This window comes from Helianthus annuus, chromosome 16 (genome assembly GCF_002127325.2).
Source record: "Helianthus annuus cultivar XRQ/B chromosome 16, HanXRQr2.0-SUNRISE, whole genome shotgun sequence".
NCBI lineage: Eukaryota > Viridiplantae > Streptophyta > Magnoliopsida > Asterales > Asteraceae > Helianthus > Helianthus annuus.
The window spans coordinates 15,442,785-15,460,931 of NC_035448.2; the positions used below are offsets into that span (position 1 = coordinate 15,442,785).

Below are 18,147 nucleotides of genomic sequence, written 5' to 3' on the forward strand. Positions count from 1 at the left end.
AGATAATTTAGTGTGGCAGAGAGTGACCTATATTGATGCACAAGGAAAACCCAGATCCACTATGGGCTGGGTTCCTAAATCTAACTAATCCCGCTAATCGTGCAGGAACAGCTGTGGAGGACTACCGTGCGCCTCTGGTACATGGATAGTGGCTGTTCCAGGCACATGACAGGAGACTTATCCCAACTGGTGAATGTCAAAGAGTTTAATGGTGGATATGTCTCATTTGCGGGAGGAGAGTCAGGCAGAATCACGTTAAAAGGAACTGTTCAAAACGGCGTCTTAAGCTTCGAAAATGTTAATTATGTTCCAGAACTGAAACACAATCTGTTGAGCATTTCTCAGATTTGTGATCGAGGGAATTCAGTTCATTTCACAAAGAAGGGGTGTCATGTTCTTAAACCTGGGATTGTAATTCCAGAAGACTGGTTCTTAATGACAGCTGAGAGAAAAGGAAATGCATATGTTATTGATATGAACAAGAAACCGTGTGAAGAGATCACTTGTCTTTTTTCAAAGATTTCAGAACATGATGGTCTGCTGTGGCATCGTCGTCTTGGGCATGTAAACATGAAAAACTTAAATCGTCTAGAAAAAGGTCAACTGGTACGTGATCTTCCAATCAAGGATTTCATGTTGGTGGAGAAATGTGTTGCTTGTGCGAAAGGGAAAGCTCATCGAAAACCTCATAAGGCAAAACCAGCACCTTCGACAAAAGCTGTACTCGAGCTACTTCACATGGATCTTTTTGGCCCAGTGAATGTGCTAAGTATTGGGAAGAAAGCTTATTGTCTGGTAATCGTCGATGATTACTCTCGCTACACCTGGGTGTACTTTCTCAGTCATAAAAATGAAACTGCTGTCTTGGTGAAACAATTCATCACTTTGGCTGAAAATCAAGCGAGTGCTAAGGTGAAGGTCATTCGATCAGACAATGGGACAGAATTCAAGAACATTACTTTGGATACATTCTGCATTGATAAGGGAATTGATCGTCAGTACAGTGCGCCACGAACTCCTCAACAAAATGGAGTTGCTGAAAGAAGAAATCGTACTCTCATCGAGGCTGCGCGAACTATGCTGGCTGATTCGAAGCTTCCTAGCTTCTTTTGGGCTGAGGCTGTTAGCACGGCTTGTTACATCCAGAATCACGCTTTAGTAAACAAACGTCATATGAAAACGCCTTATGAGATTCTGGAGGGACGTAAACCTTCGGTTTCACACTTTCGTATCTTTGGTTGTCCATGTGTATTATTACTCATGGACTCCAACGGAAAGTTTGAAGTCAAAGGGGACGAATGTTTCTTTGTTGGATATGCTAAGGGCTCTTCTTATAGAGTATACAACAAAGTAACTAAAAAGGTCGTCGAGTCGTGCAACATAGAGTGGCTTGAAGAGAATGCTACGGATGCTAGAGTCGGTCCAGATTGGTTATACGATTATTCTGAATTGTTTAAATCATTTAACACTTTGTCAAGTGATTTCTCAGGTGCAGGTACGTCTATTCCCAAACAACCATTGTCATTTGAAGACACTGAAGACGAAGAACAGATGCAAGAAAGCGTGAGGCATCATACCATTGATCCACCGGGAATGTCGTTTACGCAGCATCCTACGCCTCCGCCGACGTTCAATAGATCCCCTGAAGGTGCCCCAACTGGTGGTTCTGCATCAAGCAGTTCTGACAATGTACTGTTTCCTGAACCAATTCCTGAGGATTGCATTGTCACCACTCCTTTAGCTCATAGTACTGCAGCACCTAATGAGGGGGAGTCTAGCAACACCACCACTGAAGAGGAAATCGTGCCTGATTTGGCAATACCTACAAGTGTACAACGCAATCACCCAATAGAGAATGTGATTGGTCCTGTAAATGCTGGAATTTTGACCAGGAGTCAATCGGGAACCATCAATACTTGCTTATATTCTTGCTATCTTTCTCAAATCGAACCTAAAACTGTTGATATAGCTTTGCAGGAACCAGGCTGGGTAGATGCTATGCACGAAGAGCTGAACCAGTTTGAAAAACTTGGAGTATGGAAACTCGTCAAGTTGCCAAAAGGAAAGCGTAAACTTGGAACTAGATGGGTTTTTCGAAACAAGCAGGATTCTGCAGGGGTCATCGTTCGAAACAAAGCAAGGCTGGTGGTTCAGGGATTTAGACAGATAGAAGGTCTAGACTATGATGAAGTATATGCTCCGGTTGCACGACTTGAAGCCATCCGGATCTTCTTAGCTTACGCGTCATACATGGGATTCACTGTTTATCAGATGGATGTCAAGACTGCGTTTCTCTATGGAGATGTGAAGGAAGAAATTTTTGTCGAGCAGCCACCAGGGTTTGTGCATCCAGACCATCCAGAGTACGCTTACAAGCTAGACAAGGCGTTGTACGGTTTACACCAAGCTCCTCGGGCTTGGTATGCCACCTTAACAGAACATCTTTTGGCTCATGGGTATACGCGTGGCACCATAGACCAGACTCTGTTTATCAAGAAAGTAGGAAGTGATCAAATCTTAGTTCAAATCTATGTTGATGATATCATTTTCGGATCTACAAGTGAGGATCTTTGCAAGGAATTCGAGAGAGTTATGAAGAAGAAATTTGAAATGAGTGCTCTCGGGGAAATGACACTGTTTTTGGGTCTACAAGTCAAGCAGAGTTCACAAGGGAATCTTATCCATCAAGGGAAGTATGTGGATGACGTGCTGGCAAAATTCAAGTTTACGGACGCAAAGCCTGCTGAAACACCAATGGCAGAGAAACCGCTATTGACTGAAGATGAAGAAGGAGATTCTGTAGATCAACGTCAGTATAGGTCTATGATCGGGTCGTTGATGTATCTCACAGCAAGTCGTCCGGATATCATGTTTGCTGTCTGCAACTGTGCACGATATCAGGCTAATCCTAAAACTTCTCATCTTATTGCTGTTAAAAGAATCTTTCGGTACCTTAAAGGCCGCCCCCGGTTTGGTCTGTGGTATCCGAGGGATTCCAATTTTGACTTGTTTGCTTTCTCTGACAGCAATTTTGGAGGTACTGACAGTGACAGGAAATCTACATCGGCGGGATGTCAATTTTTGGGCGACAGGCTCATTTCTTGGCAATGCAAGAAACAACAAACAGTGGCGATATCTACAGCTGAAGCTGAGTACGTTGCTGCTTCTGCTTCTTGTTCTCAAGTGGTGTGGATGCAACATCAATTGCAGGACTATGGTTTGACTTATCTTAACACTACTATTTACTGCGATAATGATGCTGCAATTCAAATTGTTCGAAATCCTGTTTTTCACTCCAAAACCAAGCACATTGATATTAAAGTTCATTTCATTCGAGATTGCTTTGACAGAGGTCTTATTACTCTTGAACAAATCGACACAGATGCAAATGCTGCCGATTTGTTCACCAAACCTGTCAGCAGCTCGAAATTCAGAGTGCTTGTGGATTTTCTAAAAATGATCCGTTTCACTGACTGAGCATGTTTGTGTTTCGTAGGTAAATTTGTTCATAAATTTTTATGCACAAATTTAGGGGGAGAAAACCTGTTTAAAAAAAAAAAGAGGGGTGTTGCAATGACTGGGAAATGAAATGATTTTTCACATTATGGTCGAGGGCTGACTCATGTAAGACCAGTATCGAAATAGTTTGACTCTAGTATGATGTGTTGGTAGGCTCTATCCTTAAGACTGGAAACATTAGCTGTTTCTGTTCAGAACTAAAATAGTACATGACCTCAGAAAAGAAAATCATTTGGAATTAGCTCATGTCTATTTGAATGTCTGAATGTTGTCCCGATACACACAATTTTGGTCTGACTCTGAAATCTTCTCTGAAAAAGTCGTGTACCTCCTCTGCTGCATCCAGATATATGCTGACCTGGAGGTGCTAGGCAACGTCAGCTTCTGCTGCATCCAGATACATGCTGACCTAGTTGTACGTTGTCGATCTGTAGATCAATTAACACCCGAAAGAGGCCCTCAAGTGCCCAAAAGAAACCCATGAAACCTATATCAAATTGAGAAAACTCATTTGATTTGTATATTACACCATCTCTGCTTAAGATCTATTCTGTTCTCTTCTCAATCTATTCCCAGTTAAGATTTCAGAAATTTGGATTGGACTTGTGAAATATGTGGTAGGGAAACTACTTGCATGATAGAGTGTGCTGTGCATAATTCCGAGATTTGATTAGTATTTGTTTGAGTGTTCATTGTTAATATATCAAAACATGATAAAATGAGTTACAGGCAGTTATATGGAAAAGGTCTAGGGAGATGAGTTTAAGGGGACAAATATACTGGCAATTGTCTAGATCATCCAGTAGTAGATCAGTGTTGATAAGTGAAGTCAAGCCCGAAACCTTGTGATTTGATCCCTGAGTATCTATGCAAATTTCCTAATTCATTTTTGTAAATAATATTTTATTATTTAATTTTGTTTTTAGGTTTTTGTTTTGCAAACATTGCTCAAAAGGTTTAGCGGATAATTTTAAAATTAAATCTGAAATTAAAATTTAGATTAATGGGTTTATGTTGAGGTATAATTGATAAATTTGTTAAGCCCAATTGTTAAGTCTCAAGCCCAAAAGTCAAGGGCCCATGATCAAAGTGGGATATAAATAGGCTGGTTTCGAGTCAAGACCTAAGTTCACTCGCAACCAAGCCTCATTCTCTCTCAAGGTTCCGGTGATCTTTGAAGATTCCGATTTGTCTCCGGTTACGACTCGCTATCTGCGGTTTCGATTCATTGATAATCAAGGTACTATGATATTATTATTCAAGTTTTGCAGAAAATTATGAATAGTTGAAGAAGCTCCGATGAAGATTTGAAGATTCCGATGAAGATTTGAAGTTTCCGATGAAGATTTGAAGATTTTGACTCGCAATCAAGAACACTAAGATGAAGTTTATATGATTATGTGGTTGCGACTCAAACAACACAAGGACTCGAGACCAGTGGTTGCGAGTCGCAACATCGAGATTGCGACTCATGGTTGCGACTCAAAATCTATTGGTTGCGACTCATGATTGCGACTCGAAGTCTATTGATTGCGACTCATGGTTGCGACTCAATGACAAGTGGTTTCGACTCGAGACCTTTCAGTTTCGACTCATGGTCTCGAGTGAACAGTAACAGTGTTTTTTATTATTATTGTTTTTATCACTGTTTTGACAAAGGTTGGAAACTTAATTGATTTGTGTTGTGTGCAGAAAATGGATTTAAAGTTTATATCTTCTCACAATCAAGTAGGATACTTAGCACCTTCACCAGAGAAACACAAGCAGCTGTATACGTCACTAATGAAAGGCCTAAATAAATGCCGGGTTGTTCATGCTCTTCGTGAGAATCCGGTTGTTTATGAAGACCTTATCCGAGATTTTTGGAAGAGTGCTAAAGTCGAAGTCGTTGAAGGAAAGGGAGCTATAGTTGCTGAGATTCAAGAGATGAAAGTTATAGTGACTGAGCAGATGATTAGAGAAGCGTTAAAATTTAATGATCAGGAAACGGATCCTATAGAACTTCCAGCTGGAACAGTGGAAGCAATTCTACCTCGTTTAAGCTATGAAGGAAAGTTTCCACCCCTGATAAAGAAGTTTGTGCACCCTTACTGGCGTCTATTACTTCACATGTTCCTTGTGTGCATGACAGAAAATAGAGGGGGAATTGATCAGTTGAATACCACTCAGTCTGCTGCTTTGATATGTGTGATTACAAATGAGTCGTTCAATTATTCAAGATATATCTTGGAAGCAATGAAGAGAAATGCAATTGGACTTCGAAAGGATAAGTTTCTCATGTATCCAAGGTTTTTGCAGATGATTTTAAATGAGTGTTATCCAGGATTGAAGAGATCTGGTAATACGTTGGAATTAAAGCCTATGGGTCCTTCATGTTTTGGTGCTCTTACTACAAAGAAGGGTACAGAAAAGAAGTTTGAAGGACTAATTCCACTGGAGAAGTTTGGTCAATTCGCTGAGACTGAAGATATTGCTGCTGATCCGGTTGTAGTTCAACCTGTTCAAGCTAATGTTGGGCCTGCTATTGCTATTGTTGCTGAAGAGCATGATGTTCAGAGAGGTGTTGAAGATGAGCCTGAGACTGAGTTTGTGACAATTGATTCTGAGGAAGAAGGTATTGAAATTATGTGTGATACTGATGAGGAAGTAGAGCTTCCACCTGAAGCTGGAATGACTACTGCTGTTTCAACTGCTCCACCTGTGATTTCTGCTGAAAGTTTGGCTCAGCTATTAAAGTCTGTGACTGAAAAGATGGGAAATCCTCCTTCTGGTCTTTCAGTTCCAAATGAAGAGTCTAGTGAAAACCCAAAGGATCCTGATTCTCTACCCTTGAAGCGGAAAAGGAGGGATCCTCGGCTCGGAATGTATGTTGAGAAAAACAAAGATCAACCCTTGATTACTGATGAAGATGATGAAGGTCTTTACGATTTTGATTTTGAGAAGAATGTTACTGATGCCACCACCTCTGCCGCAGACTTCTTTGAGGTTGATTTTGACGCTCAAAGAACTGATATGGATACCACCGATGTTACTGTTGAAGCTCAAGCTGCAAGTGTTGTTACTGAGCCTGTTGGTGTTGTATCACTTGGTGTTTCTGATTCTGCTGGTCCTTCTAATGTTGTTCATGATATGCCTAGTAGTTCAAGTGGTAAAAGGCCTGAGGAACCAGTGAGAATGCCCTTTGACGATGATTCAAGTGATGAGGATGAGTTTATAAGTATGAGAGAGATGAAGAAAAGGTTGGTTGTTGTTGAACAAGATTCGATTCACAAAGAAGCCAAGATTATCCAACTTGAAGACATCATAGTGCAGAAGAATCAGCAGATTGAACAACTTCAAGGAGATGTTAGTCTGTTATTTTCTATGGTCTATGATTTACGTGGTAAACTTGAAAAGAAGTTTGGGCAGGAATTTTCTGATCCTACAGACGTTGAGAACAGAAGGAAAGCCTTTGAGAAGGATAATGCTGAGAAGAATGCTGCAATGGAACAATACTTTGAGAGAGTTACTGATCCAGAAGCAGACAAAGCAAAGGCAGAAAGACTTAAGAAGAAAAGAGAGTTGGTAATTTTAAAGAACAAGAATCTGAACCCAGACGATGCTGATGCTCAGGCTACTCATCATCTGATGGATGTTGGTGAAACTCTAAATGATCAAGTTGGGAATCGTTCAGGAGTAGTGAGCTGGGGCTATGACCATGATAGAAAAAGATGGTGGATTAAGAGGAAAGTTGGTCCTGTGGAATGGTATAAACATCCTGGTCAGTTTCAATCATTTACAAAAGTTGATCTGACTGAATTGTCAAATGCACCTTATGTTGATGATAACCCTGGAGGTCCTGGACATATGTTTTTCGAAAGACTGAAGAGGGAAGTTCTGCATAACTTTCCATCGATGCGCACAGCTGAATCTTTCGTCAAACCGGTTAAAGGAATTAGAGATCCATTTACTAAGAAGCGAATGAAAATAGTGCAATGGCCTGTGACTGACAAAGAGAAGGTGATTCCGTTGGTCAATAAGATTCCTAAAGGTGCTTTGAAGTCTCTGCATTTCTGGGCTTATGATGAGCGTCTTGGTCAGGCAGTGTTCGTTTGTGATGGGGATGTCAGTTTTCGCTTAGTGGATCAAGTAGATGTGCTCAACATTGCTCTTGAAGATTTAGAAGTGTTAGCTCAAAATCAGATTCGAGCTACTGAAAAATATGAAGAAATTGCCAAGGGATGGACTGCAGCTGTTGCTTCTGCTATTCACATTCGCAAGAAAGGCTTTGGTGGTTTTAAAGATCGATTGGGTGGTGGTCCTGATACTTGAAGCATCAATAACCTGCATGCATAAACCTAGGGGGAGATTGTTGGAACCTGAAGGTTTATTCATGTAGGTTAGTATAGTTTAAGGGTTGATTATGTACTTGTTTAGTTCTCATGTTTTGGGTCGATTTTGTAGGGGTTGGGCTAGTCTACTTGGTGTCGAGATAGGCTTAGGTTTGTGGCCCAGTTGTCTTGTATTTAAACACATCTTAACCTCTTGGTTGAGGTTGTTGTTGGTCAGTTGTTGGTTGCGACACAAGAGACACAAGGAACCGAGTTATTGTTGAAGTCTTGTATCAGTCTTTGCTTGTCATTGAATGCAAGATTTCGGTTTGTGTTTTACTTATTATCTTTATCTTGATTATTAGTGTATGTTCTTGAATCGATTTGTGATTGTTTTCCGCACTTTCACAAGTTAAAGATTGATATCATTGATAGATCCTAAACGAGATTTTACATAACCTTCGAGCTAATCTGACTGAGCACCTATGTTTGATCGTGGACAGGGAGACGATGAGGAATGAAGATTTAGTTTTAAGTCTAAAATTTAAATATTTTATTTATGTTATTTAAATTTAAGTTAATATATTTAAATTAATAATGTTAAATTTAATTAAAAAATAATTAGATAATGAGATGGAGGCTTTAAAATTGCAAGAATATTAAAGGAAGGGGTTTTAAAGTCCCTTATATGACATGACGCTGATATAGCAGTGAGCTTTATACCACATCACCCTACCTAAACTCTAATTCATAAACTCCAAAAACTAAGCCCTAATCCTAAAAAAACCTAATCCATATATGGTAAATCATAAAAGCTAAATCCTAAAGAATAAAAATTCTTCATCAACATCATCATCATCATACTCTGTAAATCTCACCAGTATCAAAGTTAAGGTAGGATCTTAGGAGGGTAAGATTTAGACAGTCTTACCTCTACCCCATAGGACTAAAGAATAAAAATTAAAAGCTAAAAACTAAGGACTGTTTGTTGAGCTCTTAATGGTTCAACATTTTACTGGTTCAATACTTAATTGTTCAAATTGTTTGTTTCGCAAGCAAATGTTTGAATGGTATAGACGTTAGACATTTGCCTCTGAATGGTTAAACATTATACCGAGTCTGAATGATTAAGATCCCTAATCTGAATTGGTCAGACATTTGCCTTTGAACGGTTAAGCATTATATTAGCTCTTAATGGTTCAGACTTCTTACTGGTTCAACACTTAATAGTTTAGACCACTTACTAGTTCGGCACTTAGCATTTAAAAGTTGCCAAACAACATATTAAAGCTAAATCATAAACCCTAAAATTTAAACCTTAAACCCAAAACTAAATTTTATAAAAAATCAGGACGAATATCAATCTTTAGATGAATTTCTCATAAATATTTTCACTAAGAAAAAGTTTTGTCTTGATCTCCCTTGTTGTATATTCAACAAAAGTGTCTAAGGCCACTCGGGGCGGTAGCGTAATGAACGAGTATCACGCGTTGAAGTGCAACGCTACACCGCCGCCACTAGATGTTTCACGCGTTATAAATAAAACGCGTTCACCCACAACGCGTTAAACATTTGAAAAATCCGACCGTTTAAACCATTTTGACCGTTTTAAAACGGTAACAATCAATAAAAAAAATATCTATTTTATCTATATATATATCTACATTTTAACCATTTTTCACACACCAAACTATATATTTTAAACCATTTTAAACCCATTTCACACAATTTTTATATCTTTCTCAAATGGAATTCCCTACGGATTCGACGTTTCCGATGTCTAGCGATACCGATACCGAGTCGTCTTCCGACAACGACACGCTAAACTATTTTGTGTCGGTGTATAACGAGCTTGATGCCGAGTCGTCCCGCCCAAAGAAGAAGATGGTCGACCGTGATCGTATAAGTGCCAACGAAGTTTTGATGAACGATTATTTTGTGGAAAACCCGCTATACAATGCCGAAACGTTTAGAGATCGGTTTCGTTTACCCAAAGAATTATTTTTAAAGATTGTTGGAGACATCGAAGCAAGCGAGGAATGGTTTCAAGAACGTTACGATGCGAGGGGCAAACCAAGTTTCACGCCGATACAAAAATGCACGTCCGCCATTCGCCAACTAGCGACAGGTAACCCACCCGATCAATATGATGAATACCTAGCTATGTCTGAAAGAACTTCACGTGAATGTTTGCAATTTTTTTGCAATGCGGTCATTAAGTTGTATGCTAACGAGTTTTTACGTAAACCGACGAGCCACGACATCTCACGTATTTACGCCGCACACGAGGCTAGATGGCATTTTCCCGGGATGCTCGGTAGCATCGATTGTAGACATATCGAGTGGAAAAATTGTCCAAGAGAGTTGCGAGGGGCGTGTGTGAGGGGAGACATCAAAAGACCAACCATCATACTAGAAGCGGTGGCGTCGAATGATTTATGGATTTGGCATTCGTATTTCGGTGTTCCAGGTTCAAACAACGACATCAATGTGTTGCACACGTCGCCGTTGTTCCAAAGCGTAACGGATGGTACCGCACCTTCCTCTCCTTTCTATGTTAACGGTCGACATTACAGACGAGGCTTTTATCTTGTGGATGGTATCTACCCGTCTTGGTCTGTTTTTGTGAAAGCTCCCTCATTTCCTGTCGAGGCTAAAGAAAAGGCGTTCAAAAAATTGCAAGAATCGGCAAGAAAAGATGTTGAGAGGGCATTGGGTGTTTTAAAGGGTAGATGGGGTATACTACACCGACCGGTTCGTTCGATGACCAAGAAATCAATTCATAGCATAGTGTATGCATGTATCATATTGCACAATATGCTGATCAAACACGACGGGCGTGCAATATCCCCGGATTGGGTGCCGGATCCTCCTACGCAAGTTCAAGTTCCACAAGATATCCATTTACAATTGCGTAACGAAGAAACTCACTTTCGGTTGAGATTCGATTTAATCGAACTAGTAGGTTCTCTAGGTTTGGAGTTTCCGGATTCGGACGAGGACTAGGTTTTTTTTTTTTTTTTTTTAAATTGTATGTTTCTAGTATGTTAAATTGAAGTAGTATGTTTTAAATTTAATGAAATTTTTAATTTTAGTGTTTTATTGTTAATTTCTAATTTAAAATAAAAAATTAAAAAAATTAGTGAAATTTATAATTTTAAAATGAAAATTAAAAATAAATGGGAGTGATAGAATTTCATCACTAGTGATTCCACCCCTGCTACATTTCTATCACTAGTGATGGAAATTTGGTTGATGATATGGCATAATTTTATTGGACATTGAAAGTGATAGATTCTATCACTAGTGAACCACCCCTAGTCTCCTAAGAAATCACCTCGCATTGTAAACATGCATACATCTTAAACTTCGATCCAATTAACTTTTACTTGTTTAATTTATTATTATCAAGAGCCAGGATTATTGCTGGCTATTAAAACTAATACAACTAGAATAATTAAATGCATTCAGATAAATTATTATGATAGTGACATTTCTAAAGTCATATAACCAAAGTTTCCTTTACAATACATGGAAATAATCAAGAACGCCACATTTATGTCACGCCAAATTCATTTACTAAACGAAATACTATATTTTTCTATAAGGTATTACCGAATTGGGTCCAGATATGGAGGATTTAAGGAGTGACTCGGGTTACCATTTCAAGCCCACCATTCTAAAAGAAGAACCTAGTTTATCATATAAATTCAATGTGCGTTGTTGGATTAGTTTAATTGAACCATCATCTTCTTGACCGATCAATAAGCTTTATTTTACCTCTCACATGATGGGTATGAGACAGCTTGACGTGGGCCGATTAAAGTTGTTAGAAATAAACCTCTAAGAATCTGCCATAAACACTTTAATCTAACTTTTTACACCGAATAATTATAAGTTTCGACTTTCCCTAAACACATGAACAACAACATTGATATCGTTTTTAGGTTCACTCACCATCACCAAATGTCACATATAACATAATTGTACTTCGGTTAAAAAGATTGGTCACGATATTCATTCACCTAAATAAACAAATTCTTTGTAATAAAGTTAAATAACATGGCAAAATGCCAAATATACCCTCCCCCACCCCCTTGAAACATCTATTACTCATTCTATTTCCTTGTTTTTTTCCTTAAAACTTCTCAATCTTTAAGCTTACACTATCTTTTTGTTGTACTTTATATCCTCATTTTCATGGCTGTTTTTTTCTACTTCTTCAATGATTTCCAATAACTTTCAAGGCCATTATATCCCTATATGTATTCTCACTCAACCCAAACCATTTGATGAACAACCCACATGAAACCTTGGCCTAAAAACTCATTTTGTGCATAAAGTTTGTAACCTTTTGAGTTTTAAAAAGAGAAAGGTTAAAGGGTTTTAGCCTTTAAATGATGGAGAACCTCTCTAGGCCTTCTCAAGAAGAAGATCAAATGGATATGCCTCCGGGATTCCGATTTCATCCTACCGATGAAGAACTAATCACTCATTACTTGCTAAACAAGGTTATGGACTACACCTTTTTTGCTAAAGCAATTGGAGAAGTTGACATGAATAAGATTGAGCCTTGGGAATTACCTGGTGAGTTTTTTAAAATACTATGTTTTGTTGTTGTGTTTTCGAGTTGTATTTGTTATAAACATCTACAAGTTTTTGGTGTTCTTTTTTTGGTAAGGGTTGGCGAAAATGGGTGAAAACCAGTGGTATTTCTTCTGTATTCGGGATAAGAAGTACCCGACTGGATCGCGCACAAACAGAGCTACTGCTACCGGTTATTGGAAGGCCACCGGAAAAGATAAGGAGATCTTAAGGGGGCGGTTGCTTATCGGAATGAAGAAAACCTTAGTTTTCTACATGGGGAGAGCTCCAAAAGGGGAAAAGACTAATTGGGTAATTCATGAATATAGATTAGAGGGTAAATTCTCTCAGCAAAACTTACCAAAATCAGCAAAGGTATATATATTCAAGATTCATCACCCTTCCCCTGTTTTTGCTCTGTTTTTACTCTGTTTTTGCTCTGTTTTTGCTCTGTTTTTACTCTGTTTTTGCTCTGTTTTTTGGTAATCTGTTTGATCTATTTTTTCCTTGCCTTTTGAATTGTAGACCGAATGGGTGATTTGCCGTGTGTTTCATAAGAATTCAGGAGAACAAAAGGTGCACATTTCAGGATCAATGAGGACGAATTCGGGTGGCGTTGCTACTTCTCTACCACCAATGATGAACTCTTCGACAACTTTTGGTGGAAGGATCATCAATCCAAGCATATCCAACTCGACTCACGTACACTGCTTCTCCAATCCAGTTATCCCAATTGAACCCAATCCAGTTATGCAACAATTTCCTTCTGGTTCTCCATTTTCGGCGTATGATCACGCAATCTTGAAGGGTGTATTCGGGCCCAACGGTCATGGAATGAAGATGGAGACAGAGATGGTTACAAGTTCACAAGACACCGAAATTTCGTCGAATCTTGAAAAGGGTAAGAGGGGAATTGAAGATGAGCATGATTATGAAGGCCCATCAACTTCATTTGGACCGGTTGATTTGGATTGCTTATGGAATTATTGAACCAATAATTGGAATCAAGAAGTAGTTTATGAAGATGAATGGATGATAGTTTGTGTTGTTGATGTTGAAAGATTGAAACAGATTGATAGTTGAGTTTAGACAAAGATTTTTTTTTTTTTTTTTAAGATTATGAAGATTGAAAGAAGAAATTAGGAGATAGTGGTTATTTTGTAGTAATAATGAGGTAATTAGTGATAGTACTTTGGGTTTCTTATAATCATTATGTGATATTATTCAAGTCTCATGATTCATGAGCATTATTAAGTGATTTTATTTTATGAAATTTTGTGATAAATAGTCTTAAATGTTAAAACTACACGACTCAAATAAACGGGCCAACAGCAAGTCACAAGTCAAATCATCAAAGAGAGTGAAAGATGGTGGGGGCTATTTTTCTAATAATTTTTGTTGTCTATTTTCTTAATTTTTATAACCAACTAGTTATAAAAACTGTTCGCTGCGTTGCGGCGAACTTGTTTTGTTATTTAGTCTGTGTTTATATATGTTTGATCACTATGAGCGCGTTGCACACGGAATCGCTGAGAAGAATAAAAAGAAAATATAGAAAAAAACACTAAAAAAATAACCGAAAGAAAATCAACTAAAAAAGTTGTATGGTAATGATGTTGTTCGGTAGAAATCCATAGTAAATAGTAATGGGTACCGGTACCGAATTTCCTGAACCGAAAGATCCTAAGTACCAGTTCGGTACTGATGTTTGGCGTTCATGGTACCGGTTCGCTACCGGTTTTTACCTTCATATACTGATACCGTAACCGGTATTTTTGGTACCAATATCGATTCGGTATCAGTTGGTACCGAGCTCATCCTTACCCCTGAAACTAAAAAAACAGTTGTACGATACCGTTGTTGTTCGTACGGTACCCGTGATCAGAGATGAGCAAATGGTACTGGGTAGTAGTACTGAATTTTTCGAACTAAAAGATTATCAAACTCAATCCGATACCGAGTTTTGGCGTTTTATGTACCAGGCTGGTACTGTTTTTTACATTCATGTACCGATAACGAACCGGTATTTTCGGTACAAGTACCGGTTAACACCAAGTTTATCAAACTTAAAAAACAAAGAAGATAACAATTATTATAATGCGAAAATAATAAAAATATAAAAAAAACACAGTATATAATATTTTATTATATAATATTTGAATATATTATATATTACTGTTCATTTGATTCATAAATTAATATATAGGAGAATGAGTATATACGATATAATATATACGTGTATACATAGGGGGAAACTTAAGTAGGGCGGGAGGGGGCGGCCGAGCCCCCGAACTTTCGCTCAATACTGGAGAGTATGTAGTTTTTGTATAGAAATTTTTTGGTATATACGTTTTCGACCCTCCGGTTTAATAGAAACTTTTAGGTTCGGTGACTTTCGTCCCCCGTCAGAAATCTCAAGCTTTGCCACACGGTGTATAAGTTCTATAAACTTATTATTTGTTCAACGCGGGTCTAGAATATCATAAACTTCACACGGTGTAAAGTTTAGGCCCAAAGCAGATAGCAAAATTGGGGCCTTTTTGTAAGCGAAAAAAATTGCTATGAATCCTATTATTCATATATCATCTTTGTATATGCATAATTATAGATCATAAACCTCAATATTAACAATCTCAAAGCCAAAATTACCAATATATAATATATTTTCTTAGAATTTGAGGCCCTAAGAAAATGGAGGCCTAAAGCTCTTGCTTTATTTCACCCCCCTGAGTCGGCCCTGTATATTAGGAATTATGAAACGTGCCCTTTAAAAGATTTAATTTCAGTTTATGTCCAAAATCACTATGTTATGTAACACTTTATATCCTTTAGGGCTAACTAAGTTAGTTTGGCTAGTTAACTTCCATATAAAGAAGGGTATAACAGTCAATTCGCATGCTCCTTTTTCTAAAACCCAATTTACCCTAAATCTCAAAGATCTTCTTCCCCACCACTACAACCAACCCCTGGAACCACCACCATACCACCATTACAACCTTCCCTTTTTTCTACAACCTTCAAAGTACAAAGAGAGATATAGAGATAGAGAACACGGGTGATAGAGAGAGAACGAAAGAAACTAGGAGAAAGAGACAAGACCGTCAAATTTTTGGCACGAATTCTAGCCGACAACGTCACTACTACGGTGCGTGCACCATCTCCAACCACTGAGGTCAGGACGGTGAACTAGATAGTGGTGTTGGTTACAATGAACCTTACACTTTTAAGGTTTAAATGGGTTTTGGCAATGGTTGCAATTAACGATTCCGGCAACGGTTACAGGTAACTCTATTGAAGGTCCGACCACGTTTAGAGTTCTGATGAGCTCCTATACATGATTCTATTCGTTTATAGTCGGTGTTATCAAGGAGGTTTGAGGTTGGAACGTGTTGGGATTGAACCCTGCCAAAGGAACAAATAATTAAAGCCAAAACTGGATCAGAGCAGTGGATCCAGAATAAGCAGATGTTATGCATGCAAGTCTCTCCCCTTGAAAGTGGTTTCAACATCTGCTAACCTCCTATCCACTGATCATACAAACTGCTGACCTACAACTGCTGATCAAGTCAAAGACTGATGAAGAACTAAAGCTCTGCTGCTCAATCTACTGCCTTGTTTCAAGCACTGCTGATCATGACAAGTACTGCCGGGTTCACAGCAGTGGAAGGATGCAACAGTTGTTTATTTAGTTTATGTAATGTATTGTAACATCAGTAGTTAGCATAGCAGTGTTTGTATAGGTCAGATGTTAGAGTTTGTTAGGAGGTTAGATGTCACTTTCATGGTGACGTCAGCTTAGATGCTTCAGTGGTTTGCTCGTGCCTATAAATAGAACAGTGCTATGTACTGTTCTGTTTAGCTCATTCACCATTCTCTTTCTGCACGAACAAATTACTGAGCTCGGGCTGAGGGGGAGTTTGCAAAGCATACATGCAATTGTAATCAAAGTTTGAAATAAATTTAAGCATTTGGTTCTTTCTTGAAAATGTATGTTTGAAAGCATTTCTTCTGTTTGATTGTGAAAAGTTTGTTTCCATTATAATTCCGCTGCACAACTCATTCATCTTTCATCTTAATTCAAACGTAAAACACAATCAAAACCAAACTCAGATCCTAACAGAACGGTAGTTAACAGTGGCGGAAACAGAGGTGATGTTGATGATGGTTTTAGGTAAGGTGAAGCTTCTTACTGTATGAGGAGATGTATGTTAAGCGGTAATAGTGATTTTGGGTGGTGTTTCACGACAGTAACAGACATCTCCGGCGTTGGAGAAGGTCGTCGGTTGTTAACAGAGGCGACAGGAAGATGATTGCGATGGTGATTGGAACCTTGAGTTATGTTAAAGGTGGGTTTTACAGGAGACGGGGGTGAAGGCTATGAAGGTGAACGGTGACCATGGTGATTATTCAAGATTTCCAGGTGGTTGATGGAGGTGGGTTTTGTGGTAATATCAAGAACCCTAATTGGTTTTGGGGAAGAAGATAAATAAGAGGGATCTAGGTCAGATAGGAGTTTTACAGTCAAAGATGTGAATGGACCGTTTTGCCCTTAATTATATTGGGGTTAACTGAGTTTTTTTAACTGGGTTAGCCCTAAAGGATATAAAGTGTTACATAACATAGTGATTTTAGACATAAACTGAAATTAAATCTTTTAAAAGGCACGTTTCATAATTCCTGATATACTTAAAGGACACAAAATGTAATTTACTCTAAAACAAAGTAAGTTACACATATTTGAACATGTGTCAAGCTTTTGGCCACCACGGATAGTGAAAAATGTTGTATTTCTATCAACGTCGTAACTGTAACTCTTAATCCCTATAAACCTATAACTCTTAATCCATGTTGATCGGCTTTCACTAGAGTATAATGCCATGGGCATTTCCTTTATTTATTTATGGTTTTCGTTAAGTTAAAATATATGATTGTCGATTTTTATCTTTTATTAGTATGCACATTTTATTTGTATTTAGAGATTTTGAAATGTATGTTAACGTCAAGAACCATTCGTGTGGCAGCAAACAATCTGACGATAATCATGTAGATTTCCAATATGTTGTGACCAAAACATAATCTGGATTTACCACAGACAATAAGTGAATATATACGTTTGTGTAAGTATGTATGGCATTATGAGGTATGATGAAACAAAAACAAAAGGTTGATTTTGTCAAATTAGGGTAAGAAATCATCTTAAACTTTCATTTTTTTAAATCAATGGATTAAATTAAAGTGTAGGAAAAAAAGGTGGAAGAGTACTTTTAGATAGCCACTTAAGTTGATTTTTTTTTTCAAATTCCTCACTTTTTTTAAACATTGATAGCTTTTACTTCCAGAATTATTATTTTTTAAGAGAAAAATGCTCGGATAGTTCTTGTGGTTTGCCTATTTTTCATCTTTAGTCCCTAACTTTCTAAAATTACAGCTATAGTCCTCAACTTTTGCAATTTCATTCCCGGATAGTCCCCTGGCACGGATGGGGTTTAGTTTTGGGTGTTAAGTGAATGTGAAATTACTAAAATGTCCTTGTTATTAAAAAATAACTTAAATGTAAAAAAGAAATATATTAATTCAGGTGGGGCCCACATGGTTTATTGTAAACCTATCCCCATTTCTCTCTCGTTCGCTATAGCCACCAACATCAATTGACGGTACACGTCAGATGGTCCTTGGTCGCTCATACTGTAAACTAAAAAATAGTCAAATAACACATAACAGGAAAATACAATTA

General features: G+C 38.1%; 1 protein-coding gene across 1 annotated transcript; it reads left to right on the plus strand.

The window, feature by feature from the left end:
* Positions 1–11,976: 11,976 nt before the first annotated feature.
* LOC110917227 (NAC domain-containing protein 100) lies at positions 11,977–13,617 on the plus strand. The gene is made up of 3 exons (XM_022161816.2): positions 11,977–12,416; positions 12,511–12,788; positions 12,939–13,617. Exons 1-3 carry the CDS (start codon positions 12,227–12,229, stop codon positions 13,401–13,403), a joined length of 933 nt encoding a protein of 310 aa, XP_022017508.1. The 5' UTR covers positions 11,977–12,226; the 3' UTR covers positions 13,404–13,617.
* Positions 13,618–18,147: the final 4,530 nt, after the last annotated feature.